Genomic DNA, 19,989 nt, shown 5'->3' with positions numbered 1-19,989 from the left:
AGAACAAGAAACAGAAACAATAAACCACCATATCTAATGGCACTAGAAGACAAGTATAATCTTGACACAGAATATGAAGATAGAAAGCTGCTACAGGAGTGGTAACTGATTTAGCAGAGTGGAGGGTGATTAAATCTAAGTATCTGAAGAGGGGAATATTGGTAAGCAACAAGCAGATTTGCTCCCTGTGAATCCTGGAAAGGCTTAGGAATTAGAGGCACTGTGTACAGAAGTGGAGGTTAGGCAGAGCACGAAAAGAGAGATAGCTTTGAATGTCTGTGTAAGGAGCAGTTAGACTTCTGCCATCCCATTTCTACAAAGGAGAACCAGATCTCTGCAGGAAACAGGTTAAACTGATTCAGAGCAGCTCCAGAGCTGGGACACTTGACCCAAATGACAGTGAGAGTGAGGTGGGCCATACAAAAAGAGTGATGAAGTTAAAGTCTTCATACTTAATGATGAGAATCCCAGTCTACTTCCCCCAGCATGGCTCCTAGAATAGTGACAACCAGGATTACAACTCCCAGGAAGGAGATTGAAACATTCTTCTCTGAAGAAAGTGACTAGCTCAAGAGGCAAGATCTACAGGTATTGGGGAAAAGAAAAAAAAAAAAAACAACAGCTGGCAAGCCAATTGCCCTATACTGAAGCCTACAGGTCAACATAACCACCATGTACATACACCTTCAAATCCTCCTTTTAAAGCTTCACACTTAAAAACATACAGATAGCCAGGATCATCAGACATTTAAGGAAAGCTTCCAAGATTAAATAGAAAGACCAAAACAAGGAAGCATGAAAAATTAGGAACTGAGGAAAACACAAAGAGCAGAAGAAAACTTCAAAGAAATGATAATGAATATCTTCAGAGAAATATGAGAAAATACCATATTCAAAACCAGGATGCTATCAAAATAGAATAATCAAACAACTAGAATCAATTCTTGGAACTTAAAAGTATGATAGCAAAAAATTTTTTTAATCAGTGAAAGAGTCAGAACACAAAATTGAGGAATTCTTCAAGGAAGAAAAGCTAAAAACAAAGATATGGGTGATACAAGAGAACTAATAATACAATTAAAAAATCAACCCAGGCAATCTTATATCCAACTAATAATACTTTCAGAAAGAGCAAAGACAATGTTGTTGAGGAAATTATAAAAAAAATAACATAAGAAAATTTTCTAGGCAGAATGAGCTTCTAGATTGAAACATCCCACCAAATATACAGCATAGTACATGTCAAAGACCCAGACATAATCATGAAATTTCATTACTTCAGGAATAAAGAGTTAACCTTAAAAGTTTCCGGGGGAGATAAGGAGGAGTGAAAACAGGTTGTTTCAAAGGATCAGGAATAAGAATGACTTTGGAGTTCTCAACACCTACGGTGGAAATAAGAAGACAATGTGCCATGTCTTCAAAGTGCTAATAGAAAATAATTTTTAACCTAGATTTACATATTTAATCAAACTATCAATCAATAATGAAGCTAGAATAAAGACTCTCAGTGCAAAATTTCAAAAGTTTACCTCCTGTATACCTTTCTCAGAAGCTACTAAAGGATGCGCTCAACCAAAATGAGAGAGTAAACAAGAAAATGGGAGTCATGAGAGTCATGAATAGTGAATCCGGCACAGAAGAAAGAGAAAGCGAATTTCCAGGGTGATGAAAAGACAGATCCTATCATAACAGCTGTACAGCAGCCTTAGGGAACAACAAGTTTAGATTGGAATAGGAGGACAGGAAAAACAAATGAAATTGATAAGGTATTTAACAGATTTTACTGTGTATAAAATTGTTTTGAGAGGATTCTACAGCTTTATCAGACAGTACAGAAAGACTTAGAAATCCAAATTAAGGTAAACAAATTAAAAAATAAAGCAATTATTAACTCCAGTAAAAATCAAAAGTTACACTTGAAATGAATTATTACCATAGTATACCACATGGATCATCTATGAATGATATTTAGACAGGTATAATATTAAAAACACAAAATATGAATTTAACTAAAAATTGTGACATAACTATATTGAGGGTCTGAAGGAGGGTAAGGAAGTATATAAGTGCTAACAATCCTCAACTATAATGGGAAGTCAACAAATAATGTCCAAAACTGAGTAATCCCACATGCCACCGAGCGGCTGGGCCCGTGAGCCATGGCCGCTGAGCCTGTGCGTCCGGAGCCTGTGCTCCACAACGGGAGAGGCCACAGCAGTGAGAGGCCCGTGTACCTTTTAGCAAGGTAATTTAGGAAAAAAGGCGGTTTTGTTTATCAGAGATGTGAAAATAATTGTCTCACTCTTCTATCATTCTTTGGTTATGAAAGTAAAGCCAAGGCACCTGCAAAGTGGGGGTGGAAATGAATCCAAAAAAGCTTTTTTTTAAAAAAAAATAAGTTTTAGGGTCTTTGTTTTCACTTTCTCTATTTCCTTGTCTAAAGTAGCATGCAGGCTGCCTAGCAACCACACTAATGGCGTCTTTTTTTACCTTAATTACCTTATGTTTTCCACAAGCTCAGAGATTGGATCAAACATTAAGAGTAGAAGGTCTGAAATTTTTGTATCAAAATATCTGCTCATACATATGATACACACACACACACACACCTTTCTATTTCCCTCAATCCTGTGATTAAAGTGAAAAGATGACTTAGTCTTGTATCTATGTGATGCCATATCATTGGATAAAAAGTACAAAAATTCACCATATGATTGCTTGCCTATAAATATACCAAACAACTGGTTTGAGCAATCATTCTTAGCAGTCTGAGGGATTCTTGCCTTTCTTGACCAAATCAATGAATTGTTTTCAATTAAACATGTGTGTGTCTCCTAAAAGAAAGATTTGTTACAAACATACCTGTGGCAATAAAGTTTAAAGCCAGCACTGTTAATATCTCTGCTGGTCACTTTTTTTTATTAGAACAAGAATCTGCAAAATCTTTGTTATCAATACTCAGGACAGAAAGAGATAAGAAAACCTAAGTTTCGTCTGAATCATTTATTCAGATAGAGAGGCAGTGCACAGGATAAAGGAATAAATAGTATACAAAAAGGAGAGGATCATGGAGAATGTGAGTGTTGGGCACAGCCACCAGCCTACCTGATAGCCTTCTTCCTTGCTAATGGAATTTCAATTTTTGCACACTTTTCCAGCAGCCATAGGGTCAGTCACGATGGTCTCACTCCTCTTTCTAAATTATTAGTTTGGGTATGGGTATGGGACACGATTGTGACCAGGAAAGTGTGGGGAGAAGTCTGCTTGAGGAGCATTTGGGCAAGATTTCCTCACTCTTAAAAAGAGACACAAGAGAGGGACATTCCCCATTTTTGTCTGTAGACAGTTGCACTTGGACATGATGTCTGGAACTGTAGCAGTCATCTTGGGATCAGGAGAAGAACCAGATCAGGAGGGCAATCTAGCATACTATGATTATAAAGTGGAAAGATGAAAAGAACCTGGTTCACTGATAACATCACTCACTGAGCAGCTGAATTAACTGACCCTAAAGCCCCCATATCTTCCAGTTTTGAAAAAAAAATACAATTACTTGGGCCATTTTGTGTTGAGCTGTCTCTTAGTTACAGCCAGAACGTTATAACTAATACATTATAACTAATGTATTAGTTATAACAGAGCATTATAAGTAATACAATATGTTAGCAAATGCTAGAATTTTTAAACTTATTGATGGGCCATTCTGAAAATGACTGCCTTCTACATCTGGCCTCTAACCTATAAAAACCCTCTCTGTATTTTTTCTAATCTAACTATCTTTGGCCTTCCCCTCTTCCTCTCATATTCCTTGTCTCTTTTGTATTTTTCCCTCTTTGTTTTTGTCTTTTGTCCATTTTTTGGTCCATTTTATTCTTGTCCATTCATTTCCTTGCTTTCATCCTGTCCCCACTGCTTTTCCTTCCACTAGCCCTCAAATGGCTGTGATTTGATCTGAAATATGTTTATACATATATTCATCTATACATACATAAATATTATTTCTTGTATATTATTAGGGAAGAATTCTTCCCCGTTCCAAATGATTCTTTTCATATAGAGATAGCTCTACTAACAAAAAACACCTGACCTAGGGCTTCCCTGGTGGTGCAGTGGTTGAGAGTTCGCCTGCCGATGCGGGGGACACGGGTTCATGCCCCGGTCTGGGAGGATCCCACGTGCCGCAGAGCAGCTGGGCCCATGAGCCATGGCCGCTGAGCCTGAGCATCCGGAGCCTGTGCTCCGCAACGGGAGAGGCCACAACAGGGAGAAGCCCGTGTGCCACAAAAAAAAAAAAAAAAAAAAAAAAAAAAACACCTGACCTCTTCAACCCCTTACTCATTCCTTCCACAAAGGAGTGACTTAATCTGACTGGTTAGTTTGGAAGGAGAACTAAACATGTGTAGCCCAAGCCTTCCTAAATTCTTTCTCTTGGGAGTAAGCTCCACTATGCTCTTTCAGGCTGGACATTTTACAAAAGGCATGTCCTCACAGGGCAGAAATATAGGGGTCCAGCAATGCTGGTAACTACATGGAGAAGTCTGATCAACCCCTAGATTCAATACTGGGAAACTCAAATGCATATAGACAGAAGCCACATTCTCCAGCACTAGCTTTATCAATAATAATGGTAATATCTTCCTATATACCAGCTCTCCTATTGAATTGGTTCCAAACTCGGGTGAGAAACAAGATTTCTTTTTACTAGGCCCCCTTGAATGGCACTAGTATATATTAAAGTTTTGTTTCCCTGTTCTTAAACACATTTTATTTCTTCTTCATGGCTGTATATGTTATCATTGCAGGTCGCTTGAAGATAAAAACAAAAAAACAAACAAACAAAAACTCCAATAATGTATCTTTGTTTTATAAGTGTTTTCTGCAAACAAAAGGTGTTTTTAATTTGTGTGTGGTTGCCTGCTGTTGACTGAGTTTCCTATGGAATAGAGGCACTTGATAGGAAAAATATTTACCTTCCTGATTTTTGAGGTTTTCTGTTCATGATTAACTTGTGAATCTGCACTTACTTGATCTGACACCAGCTTCTCAGGAATTTCACCTCTAGCTGCTGCCTCCATAAAGGCTTGATAGAAGGTCTTTTCTTGGGACTCCACTGTAATGGTCAACACAGCATCATAGGCTTCCCGGAGTTTTTGATTGTTCCTTAGAACCTGGTAGGGGGTATGCTTATAAGGTAAACTGTAGAGCAGGGCGTCATAGGGAACAAAGACATAGGTTCCATCAGTCATTTTCAGATCATGAGCCCATTCCAAGAGATGAGTCTGAGTCTCTCCCCCAATCAAGGTCGAATGCATACACATGATGATTACTGAAACCAACAAAGCAGGGAGGTTATGGTAGCAATATGTTAGTAAAATATGGTACCAAAAACTACAGACTGGGAGAAACAAATAATTGTATTATAACCAATTTGTAAATTATATCTATCTTATGTCTTTAAGATGAGCAAGATGTTGAAACCCTGAGTCAAGGCTGAGGTATTTCAGGGACTCTGATTAGGCAATAGGGAAAAATCAGACATGTCTACAGGCTGCAGAGACTGGTAGTAGACTGGAATAAAGAAATATAGCAAGTGGGAGGTAGCATAATGAAGAGACTTTGGAGTTGGAAAACCTAGGTTTATATCCTAACATCACCAGTTACTAGCTGTATACCCTTAAGTAAATTACTTAACCTCTCTCTGCCTCATTCATAAAATGGAGATAGTAAATATGTACTTCATGGGGTGGTAGTGATGACTGAAGGGGGAATACATACAATGGGCTTAGCACGCAGTGCTCAATAAGTGGTAGCTATTATTATACCTAAGAATAAGAAGGCTAGAGGGAGAAGATGGGTGATATTCCCATAGCCACTGTTGCTTTTTATTGCCTACCTCCTACAGACATACATTCTAACAGATGTTGACCAACTGTTCCCACCCTTACCAAGCCATTATAGACAATGAATGGTACTAACTCACACTCTGCTATAAATGCTACTAATATTACGGGTGATATGTTCAATTTTTAAAAATCCAACTTCCCTATAATTGGAATTATTTTGCACTCACTTTAATTCTTCCTAGACTTATGAAACTATGTTGTTTGGCAAGGCTATGCTAGAATAGAGTGGATTAGTGGAGGCCACGGTTGAAGAATGGCAGCTAGATCATGAGACTGAAAGTCTTGTATCCAATTTTGCCCTTGGCATGCAAAATGAGTTTAGTTTAAGCCCACTTGTGCTTCAGTGCCCACATCTTTAAAATGTAGATTCCAATGCATTTCACAGGTACATTGAGTAGTTTAATTAGATAATGCCTGGCAAGTATTCTGAGCTCCTTGAGGAAAGGCAAAGACCCTACTGCTTTTGGTAACTATTAATTATACATGCTTACATGGAACCTTTAATCTCAGGAACTGAGTATGCTTAAACTACGTTCAATGACTGGTCTTTGGTATTTACGTATTGCTTCATCTATTTTCAAAAACCTTCTTTGCACTTGTTAGATACCCTCAGAAAATTTCCCCTTTGAGCCAGAGATGGTACCCTTTATTTTTTAAGGCGTACCTAGTAAGTTATGAAGTTGATTTAGATACCAAACACACACACACACACACACCATAACTTGAATTTTCAAATGACCATTAGCTCCTTCAATATAATTACCCTGAGAGGTTCTACATGTATTCTGATGTGCAAACCTTCCTTTGAATACTCTAGGGATATCTTTGGAGCTAGTTCTTGAGCCACACAAGGAATTCAGCCTCTCTTGTTCATAATCACACATTGTATGATGGGAAAATGGAGTGACAGAGAGGTCCAACAAGACAATGATTGGATTTAGAAAGAGAAACTAGAACCGAAGGCCCCTAACTCCCTAAGTTTGGCTACACCATTAAACATGAATCACTTTGGTCAAATTAATTCAGTAACATGTCCATTGAGGGGAAAAACTGAGTTTAGTCAGGTGCTTCGGGTAGCTGGTCAGTTCTTCCAACAGTATCCTTGGCAAGCGGGTCAGTATTGGGATCTTCTACAAAAACAGAGATTAGATTATGAGACCAAGGTTACCCAACAGAGATAAAAGTCATTTAATTAACTTAAAGGAATATTAAACTTACTTCCCTGGATGGGAAATGTTAAGTAGAACTAAGTGCTTTGTGTTGGTTGAAATACAGCAAATATTTTAACATATACCACGTGTATTGGGCGCTGCGGTGTGCCAGTCAGATGCAACCCTCAGGAATGAAGCATTCATTCTCCTAGCTGCTGGGAATGTTTGGAGATAATAGCCGATACCTCTCAGGGAATTGCCCTCAGCTGAGGAGAACCACAGTAGTGTGTTGGGAGCTGGCTTGTGCTGGTTCACAAGAGACTATGGTTACATTTTCAGGGATATTATGAACTAGTTAATTTCATGTTGGTAGCTTGAAATTGGCCATGGTGGGTGTTATAACACCATGGAAATTAGCAAATGCTACAAATCAGGGCTTTCCCCTCCTCCCCCGATAAACTGGCTATTAAACAATTATTATCACATTGCACCCCTTTCTCTGTATCTGCCTGTACCCAATGACTGGTCAATATGGAGGCATAAAGGCCAACACTCCTTAATTCTGGACAACACTGAAGGGCCACCCCAGCTCCAGAGTTCCCACTGGGACTAGCTGGGACCTTTGTTGTGACTGCATGACAGTTTAATTTTTCTCTTTTTCCAATCCTACTGCCGCCTCTCCTTCACAGGTGTTATCCTTGAAAGCATTCCCCCAATAAGCTTCCTGCACACAGATCTCCATCTTCCATTCTTTTTACTAGGGTACCAACTTGTGACACTGGTTTAGAGCCCCACTGTACCCTGAACTGAACTTCTGTCATGGCAGTTACAAAATTCATTGCCCTTATTTATTTATGTCAGCCTCTACTATGTAACCATGAGTTCCTTGAAGTCAAAAACTGTATTTTATTTCTGTATCCTGGTACACATTATATACCCAATGAACAATGAATGTTTGAAACAATTTCAGAAAGAGAAGTTTTGTATCTGGGTATCTTTTGTGGGTTCCTTGAGATGCGAGACATGGGCATTTTGGATTGTTAGTATGGAGGAACAATTCGAAGGGATATTTGCTGGGCAGGTAGATAATAACATGCCTGTGTTTAATGTTTAGTGTCATTAACTGTGCTCAAGACCTTACCCTCCCCTTAATTTTCCTTTCATTGGCCCACACAGAGGACATTTTGGGCAGAGTCAGAATTTTTATTACTGGAAAGACCCTTTGAGACCATCTAGCCTGTCTTACTCCCCCATTATTTTACAGATGATGAAATGGAAGCCTCAAGAGGGAATGATCACAAGCTACTCTATTTTTTGCAAGGTAAGACTTTGCCATCGAACACGATTAAAACAGAAAGCATAAATACTGAATTCAAACAGCACCATCTTAATTTAATAGATTGAGTGCTTTGTCAATAGGGATTTGTAAATGCATCTGTTCTACATGATTATTTTACTAAATAGCTTTATTATCTCAAAATGACATTCATTAAAATGGGATTTTACCTGTAAGTTGTCAGGAAAGGATTAGTGGACAGAAACCTTAAATCCTTGACAAGACCTGGGTCAACAGGTGATCACTGAGTAATATTAATTTGTAAGTTTCCATCCTGATTGTTAACAGTCAAGCCACTCTATAGCCTAAACAAGGACCAGGAGATACATCCTCCTGAGATCCCATCTCACTAGGATATGATATCAGTGCTTTCTCTGAGCCACCTGAGCCCCAGTTGAGTTGTCTAGAAGTTATGTCTTCATACTGTGGTACCCACTATGGCAGGCTGCTCAGGACCCTCTCTTTCACCCTCAATGCTAGCAGCAGGAAATGTCTAACTCTAGGAGAAGCCAATTCCCAAGTCACTCCATTCCTACCTCTCTTCCTATATTGAAATACTCTATCCAATACCTTCTCAAGGTGGAGGAACTATGTTTCTCCAAAAGCAAATTTTATTTCTCCCAGATTACTGGCTATGGAGTGCTTGGTGGAAGAACCTGAGCCCAGTCTCACACCTTGCGAGATGAAAATGGTTTCACTAGCTATTGCTAAAGAAGTTCTTAGGAGTCATATTCATATTGTGAGCCCACAATACTGCTCCGAATCCACAGAAACCCTCCATTCTATTGTCCTTAATTTTCATTTTAATCCTTTTGTGACATCTACCACTAACCTTCATTTTAACCTATTTTGTGTTAACAAGTGTTGAGAGATGGGAGAGTAAGCAGGCCAGAGGAGGAGGGGAGCATACAGTGTGATTTATCCCAAGTCTCACATTCTCCCAGGATTCAGCCCCATCTGGCCACACTCTGAAACAAGTAGAGTCACACCTTCCTCCCCTCATTTCTCCCCCATGCACTCTATAAAATGGATACATAAAAAGAGGGTGGGAGGCTCTGGAATCTGCATGTTTCCCAATCACCGGCCCAAAGCGTGATTCAGTGCAGGAGGCCCTCAAACCACACTTCAAGAACACTGTAGTACACGATGTGTGGCTATTTCTATCGACTGAGGACACTGCACATGTTTTTGGCCTTAAGTCCTGAGACCACCACTTACTTACCTGCCACCAGTGTCAAACTGGTCCAAGTAGCTCAGCATGCTGTCACACACATATTACATTCAATGGCCATTCTATCTGCATCAGATCGTGTTTTTTCATACCCAGTAAAACTGTTATTACAAGTACTTTTATTGCCTTCACATTGCTGCCCAGCTTATGTTTTTAATACTTCTCCATACTTTGCAACGTATGTTTTCTTCAGCTTTTCCTAAACTGCTGTGCAGGTAAGGCCTCTTAAACGCAGGAAGCCTAGATGTTTGGAGATTTCCTCCTGGGCTGGGTCTTCAATAATTATATCATTACTGATAGTGGACCCATTCAAGAGAGCAAGTTGTCCTTTCACCATTTACATTTACTTACATTTATCTATACCAAACTGTATACCAAATTCCCTAACAGCACTAAGGCTCTTGGCCATAGTATTACAGTATCACTATTCTTACTACTGTAGGAAAACTGGGGCGATACTTGTTACCTTGAGGCACTTAAAAGAATTTCATCAGTGGGCCCAAAAGTTAAGAGAGAAAAATGGAAGGGCTAAATTATACACCATGGAACACAGGATGTCAAGTGAGTAAGCTTTAGGGGCATCCCTCAAGTGGACAGGAGGCAGGAGAGCATAAGTCTTTCATTAAACTAGTGATTCTCAAAGTATGATCCCTGAACCAGCAACATCAGCACCACCTTGATCTGGTTAGAAATGCAGATTCTGCTATCCTATCCCAGCCCTCCTGAGTCAGAGACTCTGGAGGAGGGACGCAAGCCCCCCAGGGGATTCCGGTCACACTTAGGTTTGAGAGGCACTGCTTCAGATCAACCTGAATACGTATCCTAGTTTTCCCACTCACTAGCTGTGTGACATTAAGCAAGTTATTTAACCTCTCTCAGCCTCCAAAGTCTCATTCGTGAAGTGCATTAAATAGTAATTGGCCTTACTTTATAGGGAGGTTGCAAGAATTGAATGAGATGGTCCATATAAAACCCTTGCAAAATGACTAGCATATAATAAATTCTCAATAAATATTACCTATTATCGTTGCTATTATTATTATTGGGGATTTTTATGTCAAGAATCTTCAATAGATGGAAGAGGCCAGCCAGGTCCCTGACAATGAGGTAGTAATAAAGTATCTGACTTTGGAAGAACAAGAGGGAAGAGATATGGGAACATATGTATATGTATAACTGATTCACTTTGTTATGAAGCAGAAACTAACACACCATTGTAAAGCAATTATACTCCAATAAAGATGTTTAAAAAAAAAAGAGAGAAGGACATTCTGACTGTGTCCTAGTTACCGAACATCATCCTGTAATGAAGCATTCCCAATTTGGAAGGATTTAAAGGAATCCCCAAATGGTTCAACAACCTTGTAAACCCAAATTGAAAGGATTTCACAATCAGCCAAGCATTGATAGGCAAAAAGGTGAGGAGAAGGGAGGAGGGCTCAAAATAGCCATTTGAAAAGTTCTCTAAAGAGCTTTTTAGTGGGGCCTCCTGCTAGTCTTTGTGAGAATTAGCAAAAGAACTTCTGGGTAATTGCAATCCCTCAGGTGTTCTGCCTGGTGAGTGATGCTCTTTTGTGCCATTGGATCAAAATCTGCAACAGGACTCATGGTTTAAGGAGCAGAGAGTGAACTGAATTTTGGCCCTCATGCCCACTCAGCTAGATTCCCTTGGGCAGGGAAAACCACACACAGCAGCCCTGCCTGTAAGCTGAGACCATTGTCCTTGATTAATATCTGTCCTATATGACTTTGTCAGAAACAAAGTTAATTGGTAATTGCCTCTGAAGCTTAAAAGAAGTGAGCTGACAATCTGGGAGAGGCTGAATCCTGAATCCCCCCTTCTCTGGGACTTCATTTACCCCATTCTTTGGTGTTAATAATGCATACACCTACCTACTTGTTATGGGAGATTCACAACTGTTGTAAAACTTGGAAGAAAATACTTTGCTCCTGGATAACCCTGAGAATTAAATGACATTATCTATATGCAAATACCTTGTAAACTGTAGAGAGCTGTTCACATGTAAAGTGGTATTATGGTTGCTTTCATTGTCTCAATGGCAGCCTCTAGTAACACCCCTGCTGTTTCCCTTTCCAAGAGCCTACAACCATTATTATTGTTATGATCATCTTTACTATTAAATTTTATCATTGTCCTGCTGTTGTGTAAGCAAAATTTAGACCAGTTTCTGAGAAAGACATTCCTTCTGACTCCAGTAATGTGCCAGTGACAATTGGAAACATAAATTTACAAGGAAGAGAAGTGGCATAGCAGCTCTACCCTCCCTCCCCACCACTATCTCTCACTGCTGCCACCATCGCCACTGCCACATGGGGCTTTGGTCACTGTTATCGTGAGTAGGTCAGACAAAACCAGTCTTCCAGCTATTTCCATTACTTCCAAATATTGCCAGTCCTCTCCAAAGGAAGGGATCCCTTTCCACTATATTTTGTACATCACAAAAGGTCCTTCTCTGAAGGTTTACTTGGAGGTCCACAGTGTTAAGAAGTAGCCTCATAACCAGCAAAATAAGGAAGAGGCCAGGCACTGCCTTCCTCAGCCCTTCTCAGCTGAGGTCACCACAAAAACCTCAGTGCTTTTTCGGTCCCAATAGTCAACAGCTAGGAATACTTTCACAGGCTCAGTCCTACCAGTTGAAAGGGGCTAGAAAATCAGCTAGAGATTTGATCTAGTAGATGCTGGATACGGTGTATTGTAACTGTCCTTACTGCTCAGTTGGCCCAATCCATACTCATTAACTTCTAGCTCAGGTTCTCACCAGATCTCCCACCCTCTGATTGGACTGGAGATGTGCCCTGAACCCTAGGCCTCGTGGCTAAAGTCCTGATACTCTATTTATATTCATACTCTGAATCATGCTCCTACTGGCTGGGGCACTAGTCTCAATGGATGATCAAGTGGACAACAAGCTTACCTTACTTTAAGACTCACTCCCCTTCTGCAAGTCCTCCTGTCATATCCCACCCATCACTTGGGAGTGCCCTCAGATACCAAAACCTAGCTGTGCCAAGTGTGAGTACCACACACGCTTTTGGACACTGCACACTCAGGTGCCCAAGGTCCTACTCAGGTCGCAGCTCAGCCAATGGCTCAGTTTCCCTGCATCCGCCCCAACCTACCCACGTTCTGATTCATGACGCTGAGTTCCCAGCACGCCTCACCTGAGTCTGCCTATGTTTTGTCAAAAACCCGGGGCAAAATCTTGGAGAGCGGAGCTTTGTCTTCACTCCCTTTTATCTCCCTTTCTGAGTCCCTACTGCACTTTCTGCTACTTTTCTCCCTACCCAGGGTGTTTCTTTGCTGCATAACCACATACCTCCCTCTCTAGGCTTCCAGCCTCCTGCCCCCTTACCCCCATCTTAAAATTTTCATTCCCTTAGCAAGCTGATCCACACTGCTATACAGAAAGCAATCTGATTAAACAAAGTCATATTAAGACAAAAAATTGTCTGGTAACTTAAAGTAGGGAACATTTATTTGCATTTTCTTGAACTTGAAGCAATGGTTCTTGACTCTGGCTACATTTTACAAGCACCTGGGAAGCTCTTTAAAATACCTTTGCTGGGGCCTCACCGCAGACCATGAGAATGTCTGGAGGTGGTACTCTGGCCCCAATCATTTTGAAAAGATGTACAGGTATTGCCAGTGTGCAGCCAGAGTAAGAACCATTGACCTAAAGGAATGCATCTCTAATAGTACGGTGATAATATGTACATTTGCTACCTCCCTGCCTCAAAAGAATTGTGGGTGGTAAACACTCAATCCTAACTTCTCTCAGTCTGACAACTCAAAGAGCTTCGGGGCCTGGATTTATTTAACATTTCATGGTAGAGGCCAAAATGTCATTTCAAAGAGTATACTATTTAGAATGGGTGGGATGTGAAACACTCATGGAATGTAAACTTGCAGGAGACACTGGGCTTCATGAAGATTTGTAACATATTATAAAGTTATGATATTAAATATGTTAGCCTGTTTCTGGCATGATTCCTCCCTGGAAATGGTTGTATATCTTTAAAAATAATTCTGTGCTCTGCTTTGAAAGAATCAAGCTCTATTATGAAGTAATCAGAGCCACACTGATTGCTTAACATTTATAGGATCTTGTAGACTGGAGCTGGAAGCAGACTACTATAGTTCCTGGAACTAAAAATTCTTGCCCTCATCCTCCCATAATGATCATAATTAAAGTCCAATACTGGAGACACTTGAAACTTAAAATGGGCTTCTGGGTATAGGCCAGCCCTAAGCTGGACCATTCTCTAACAAGTCCATTGTTGTGTTAAGGAAATGACTGGGACCAGGACTAATCCTAGAAGTAATCAGTTTGACTGTAGTTTCTGAGCTATCTGTCCTAAAGCGATGGAGTGACTGCAATAGAGGATGAGCAGTGTTCCCACAAATCACTGCTACTTTCCAGAAAAAAGGCAAAGTGGAGATTAAAAAATTAGAAGAGAAAAAAAAATCAAAACCAAGTGTCCCAAAGGCTTGTAGTATGTATATGTAAAAGACTTCCATCTGATTTAAGAGGACCAGGAAGAGCCCTCCCCTTTCCCAAAATGCACCCAACTCGCCCTGGGTCAATGGGTCAGTCCTTTGCTTTACACTTGGTCCATGATCTCTGCAAGAATCATCTTTGTTTGTTTTTTTTGTTTGTTTTTTTGTTTTTCTTTTTGTTTATTTTAAGAATCATCTTTGAACATAAAACTTCTCTTGGGAGGGGAAAGGTTACAATTTAGGCAGGCTTCTCATTTTAATATGCTTTTATTTATCAGCTAGCTCCCTCCATATCAGCTCATTGTGTGCTACAGAGAGAGAAGCCCTGCTTTCAGGAAGTGGAAAGTGAGAAGGGGTGGGTGTGCATTTTTGATTCCAGAGAAGACAGGCTCTAAGTGAGATGTGATGACACAAGGGCACTGGGCACCTATGAGGGAAAGTATCCAGAAGGGAATCAAAGGTAAATCTCCCTTCAGTGACTAGACCAGGCAAAACTAGAGCTATAAGAACACCGCTTCTTGGCTGATGTGAAACTGCTGGGGTCCTAAGGGCATGGAGGGTGTGTGACCACAGTTGCTCTTGAGGCTAATCTTCCCCAACCAGGTGCTGAGAGCAGGCACTGGCACCCAAGGGCATTGTAACCACAGAGGTCTTTGTACTTTTATTCAGTTCATAAAATAGGCTCTGTTGAAGCAGGATAGTCTTGGGGCCCGAGTGTGATTGAAAGGGAGCAAATGCATGAAGAACTGGAGAGTGATGTGCTATCCTAGGGTGTGAGGATAGAAAAATTTTGGACATTGTCATATCCTTTCACTGAAGCCACATTTAAAGCTGAGCCAGGAGAAAGCACTCACTGAGAATTCTGTCTGCCTGGCGAATCCGCTGTAGAGCTTTCTGGATGCTTTGGCTGTCCTGTCCTGTGGTCAGGACGACCCCTACAGGTAGGCCGCGGCTCCGAAGAGCACTTGCAACTCGATGGGCTGTATGCACCCAAATGTCTTCATCTGAGGAAATGACTCCAGCGTGAGCCCACTGGAAATATTTCATGACGGTTACCAGCACCCGGATGGGAGAAGGGAGTGTCCGAGAAAAGGTCGGGTGGCTATTTTTATTGTCTAATTCATAATTCACACAGGCCCAAGAGAAAATCCCTTTGTCCCAGCTGTTTCCCAGGAGTGAGACTGCCTCGCAGTAGCCAGGGTTGGCAGGTCCAATAAATCCTGAGGCCATCTGGTGGTGGGAAATGAAACTGGATAGAGCCCTGGAAGCCTGGCAGTCTTCGTTGAGAATCACGTATTCAAAAGAGTAACCCAGGTCAAACGATGGGTCCTTGTTGATCCGCTCAATGGCTAACCGAGCGGCAACCTCGGGCAGGGCCTTTGAGAACAACGGATCACAAGTCCAAGGGCCCACCACCCCTATCTTGTAGGGGGGTGCCCATACCCGCTGTGGGAGGGATGTAAGGGCCAGGAGGCACAAACACCACAGGAGCTTGAAGGATGAAAGGCCATGGTGCCCTCGCTGTCTTCCGGGAGCCGCAAACCAGAGCATAAGGTGAGAGAAAGGCCAGGGTCCCAAGAACAGAGCCCTCCTGCTTCCAGCAGGCTAATGAAGAAATACTGGAAGGTGAGTCTGCTGTCCCGAGATGGACACTGTTGTTTCCAAATGCCTGTCAATCAGAAGAAAAGGTATATTACTCACATTATTCCTGAAACTTCCGGAAATAACAGTTATGAAAGAATGGCAAAGGAATGGCAGTCCCTAAACTAAAAGATTCTCTCCCCTACCCTGACCAGAAGTCCTCCTCTTCCTCTACTTCCTGTAATCCTTATCTCAGGAGATGGTGCCTCCATCTACCCTTCACCTACTTGCTCCGGTCAGAAACCTGGTAGTCAGCTGAGACTCTTCCTTCTTCTCTGCCCCTCATTCAATCCATCACCAAGTACTGTTGATTCAACTTCAGTAATAGTTGCTCATCTCACAGTGTTGTAAGGATTACATGGATTAACATACAGCAAACACATTTAACAGGGTTTAGCAGGTCATTAACTTTATATTAGTGATATTTTTATCATTATTCTAGTTTCAAATATGTCCATTTTTCTCCACCACACTGTCCTCTTGGGGACAGACACAGATGTAAATAGATAATGGCAAAGCAGAGTAAGAAGTGCTATGATTGAGGTAGCCCAGACAGAGGAAACCAGAGAGATCACCCAAACCCAAATTTCAGGGGAGGAGAAGAGGGAGGAGGAAGGACGTCTCTCTGAGTTAAGTATTGAAAGAAAAGTTAGCCAGGTGAGTGGTGTTGCAAGGGGGTTGTTGCTAAGAGCCTTCTAGGCAGAAGGAACAATATACAGTAAGGCCCAGAGGTTAAAAAAAGGAAAAAGATATATTAGATTCTCACAGTTCCAAGGCATTTGTTCTGCTCAGGTCTGTGATGTCAACCAAGACAGGGGCCAGGTCACCAAGAGTCCTATGTCGTTCATAAGTTTTTAGATTTAATCCTGTAGATAATAGTTTTAAGCAGAGAAATGATATAATAAGATTTTCATTTTCTAAAGATTACTCAAGTAGCAGTGTGGAGAATGGGTTGGAAGGGGGCAAGACTGGAGGCAGGGAGACCAGTTTGGAGGCTGCTGTAGTAATCCATATGAGAAATGATGGCAGACCAAGAGAGTGGTAGTAAAGACATAGAGGAATGGAGATGAATTTCACCAAGATGAAAAACATCAAAGAGATTAAGAACGTAAAGCCAATAATAACTTAGTGACTGACAAGATGTAGAAGGTAAGGGGGGAAAAGGAGGACTCCAAGATGATTTTGGGCTAAGCAACTTGTTAGAAAATGATATAAGTCTCTGAGATAGGGAACACTAAAGGAAGGGTTGGGAAATATAATGTATTCTATTAGACACGTTGAACTGATGATGCCTGTAGAATATCCAGGTAGCAAGATCCAGTTGATAATTTGACATACTGGATCTTGTACCAGAAAGCTGAGCCAGAGATATAAATTTGAATGTAATCAACTGATAGAGGGTAATTGAAGACATTGCAGTGTATAAGGTCAACAAAAGAGAGTTGCAAAGTAGAGAAAGAAGTCAGAGGACAAAATCCTGAAAACCCACAACAATTAAAGGTCAGGCAGAGAGAAAGGAGGTTATAATGAAAACTTCCATGAAAAGTCCAGAGAAACAGCAAAATCCAGGAGACAGTGATATCTTACAATACAAGGAAGATGACACTTTGAGGACGAAGATTGTTTATCACATCTCACACTGTTGAGAAGTCAGGTGAGCTAAATATACAAAGGTCTCTGTCCATTAGATTTGGATTCAGAGAGTAAGGCTGCAAGTGGAAGGACCCACAATGAGTCAAAAATGAATGGGGATGAATGAAGTGGAGTCAGTAAATGTGGAGAGCTCTTTCGAGATGATGCATGCAAAGCCTTTCTCCACTTGGCCCTTGTCTTTCCCTATACCCCCCATCTCCCTGTTCTCACCTGATGCTATAGTAAATTTTTTGCAGTTCTATAGATATATGTCACATAGTCTGCCAAGCATAGGATTTGGAAAATGCCATTCCTTCTGCCTGGAATGTCCTCCTCCTTCCTCCCATACTCCAGTTCCAGATTCTCCTGATGAACTCTACCTTCAAGACCCAAATAAAGTGTTCCCTCCTCTGTGCAGCCTTAATTAACACCCCCAGGTTGAGTTCATTGTTTTTCCACCTGTGCCTCATACTTATACCCATTAGGAAAGGCATTCCTCTGATTTATAAACTGTCCCTATTTCTGGTCTGTGTTGGGACAAAGCTACCGAACTGTTTGCTATCTCTGTATTTACAGGACCTCATACTTTCAACTACAAGCGGTAGGCAATGAGGACAACTCTCTATGGGGAACAGACCCCACTGTACTGGGATTTCCTAAGGATCTTCTTCATCACACTAATGCCTAGCCAACACATAGTAGGTACCAGATAAATGTTTGTGAAATGAATTAATAAAACACTAAAGTTGCTCCAAAGCCAAGAATAACCTCACTAGATATAATAAGAAGAATTAACTGTTTGAGGGAGATAGTAATGAGGAAACTCCTTAGTGAATTTTTAATTCCAACCAAAGATCAAAATAATGGCATGGCTCTCTTCAGGGTTAATAATTGGCTCTTGTGTGACTGGGCTTGCCAGCAATAATTCTGTCTGGGCTGGGTCTGTTGGTTATCACCTTGACTTTCACCCCTAATTTTATGAGAAAGCCTGACTCTTCAAGAAACCAGTCAGGGGCACATCTGCTGGATCTTACAGACGTACCACAATAGTATGCCCCATCATTTGTACACAGGTTAAAATGGAGCACTACTCAGCCATAAAAAAAGAACAAAATAATGCCATCTGCAGCAACATGGATGCAACTAGAGGTTGTCATACGAAACGAAGTTAACTCAGAAAGAAAAAGACAAATACCATATGATATCACTTATATGTGGAATCTAAAATATGGTACAAATGAACCTATCTGCAAAACAGAAACAGACTCACAGACATAGAGAACAGACTTCTGGTTGCTGAGGGGGAGGGGGATGGGGGAGGGAAGGACTGGGAGTTTGGGATTAGCAGATGCAAACTATTATATATAGGATGGATAAACAACAAGGTCCTACTGTATAGCACAGGGAACTATATTCAGTCTCCTATGGTAAACCATAATGGAAAAGAATATAAAAAAAGAATATATGTGTATAACTGAGTCACTTTGCTGTACAGCAGAGATTGGTGCAACACTGTAAATCAACTATACTTCAATAAAAAAAGAAAAGAAAAGAAACTAATGATAGTAATAACTAAGTAAAATAAATATAAATAAATAAATAAATTTGACTCGTCGCAGCCCTTTGAGGTAGATACTATTATTACCCTCATTTACAGATGATGAAACTGAGGCTCAGAAAGGGTAAGTAATTTGCCTGAGGGCACATAGTAGGAGGATGGGGATTTGTATCCCAGTTGATCAAGCACTGCCTGCCAACAGCCCCTAATCTATGAAGTCACTGAGACCATCCTTATTATACCTTCTATGCTACCCAGATAGAGCTTGAATGATTCATTGGTGTTTTTTAAAAAATCCCTTTGTTCCCTATGAAATAATAAATTAAGTAATGAGGGGGAGGGATGGAGTAAACTAGGAGGAACAAACAGAAATTTATTATCCAACTAGAAGAAATTTGCCACCAGTGTTCCAGCCAAACCTGGGGACCCCTCACTGAGGGTGCAGTATTGCACAACTGGGGGTGTGGGCCTCCAATCACATTGTACTCTATATGAAGCTAATCCTAGTCTTTGAGAGCAGAAGTCGGGAGTACGACCTTTGGCCCGTTAGTTCTGCTTCTTAACTGCTTCATCTGCAAGATGGAGGCAAATATAATTTAATGCTTTTGAGGTAAGGGCTTAAATAAGATAGAATGCTGAGCACGCAGTTGTCCTTCAGTAAATACTAGTTCTTCCTTGCTGTTTGGAAAGAGGACTGCTTTGGGAATCGGAAGGCCTGGATCTTGAACCCAGATCTGCCACTAACTCACCATGTGACTCTGAAGATATTGTTCCCCCTTCTAGGTCTCTCTTTTTCTCCCTCAGCTGAACTAGAGGATCTTCAAGTCCCTTTCTTCTCTGATGTACATTGATCCTGGGATTCTGTACTTCCTCCAAGCAGTGACTTTTCTAAACCTCTGCGCTATGAAACTGCTTTCTGAATTCATTCAACATTCCCTAGGCTCTGCTGTTCTAATCAGATTTTGCTGGAGTGGTTTGCACTTACTTCCATCTGGCAGATCCAGTTCCTGATCAT

At 40.9% G+C, this 19,989-nt stretch overlaps 1 protein-coding gene across 1 annotated transcript in view; it reads right to left on the bottom strand.

The window, feature by feature from the left end:
- The window catches only part of GUCY2F (guanylate cyclase 2F, retinal), a gene marked incomplete at both ends in the record, with an annotated part of 79,968 nt that extends 64,274 nt beyond the window's left edge, over positions 1-15,694 (bottom strand). Inside the window, 2 exons of the mRNA XM_081222056.1 lie at positions 5,028-5,329; positions 14,998-15,694. Of these exons, the coding sequence (XP_081078182.1) occupies positions 5,028-5,329; positions 14,998-15,694 (999 nt within the window). The remainder of the gene's footprint in view (positions 1-5,027; positions 5,330-14,997) is intronic.
- Between the last annotated feature and the right edge of the window lie 4,295 nt (positions 15,695-19,989).

Source organism: Mesoplodon bidens (assembly GCF_964165515.1).
Source record: "Mesoplodon bidens genome assembly, chromosome: X".
Classification (NCBI taxonomy): Eukaryota; Metazoa; Chordata; class Mammalia; order Artiodactyla; family Ziphiidae; genus Mesoplodon; species Mesoplodon bidens.
This window is presented reverse-complemented; position numbering and strand designations above follow the sequence as displayed.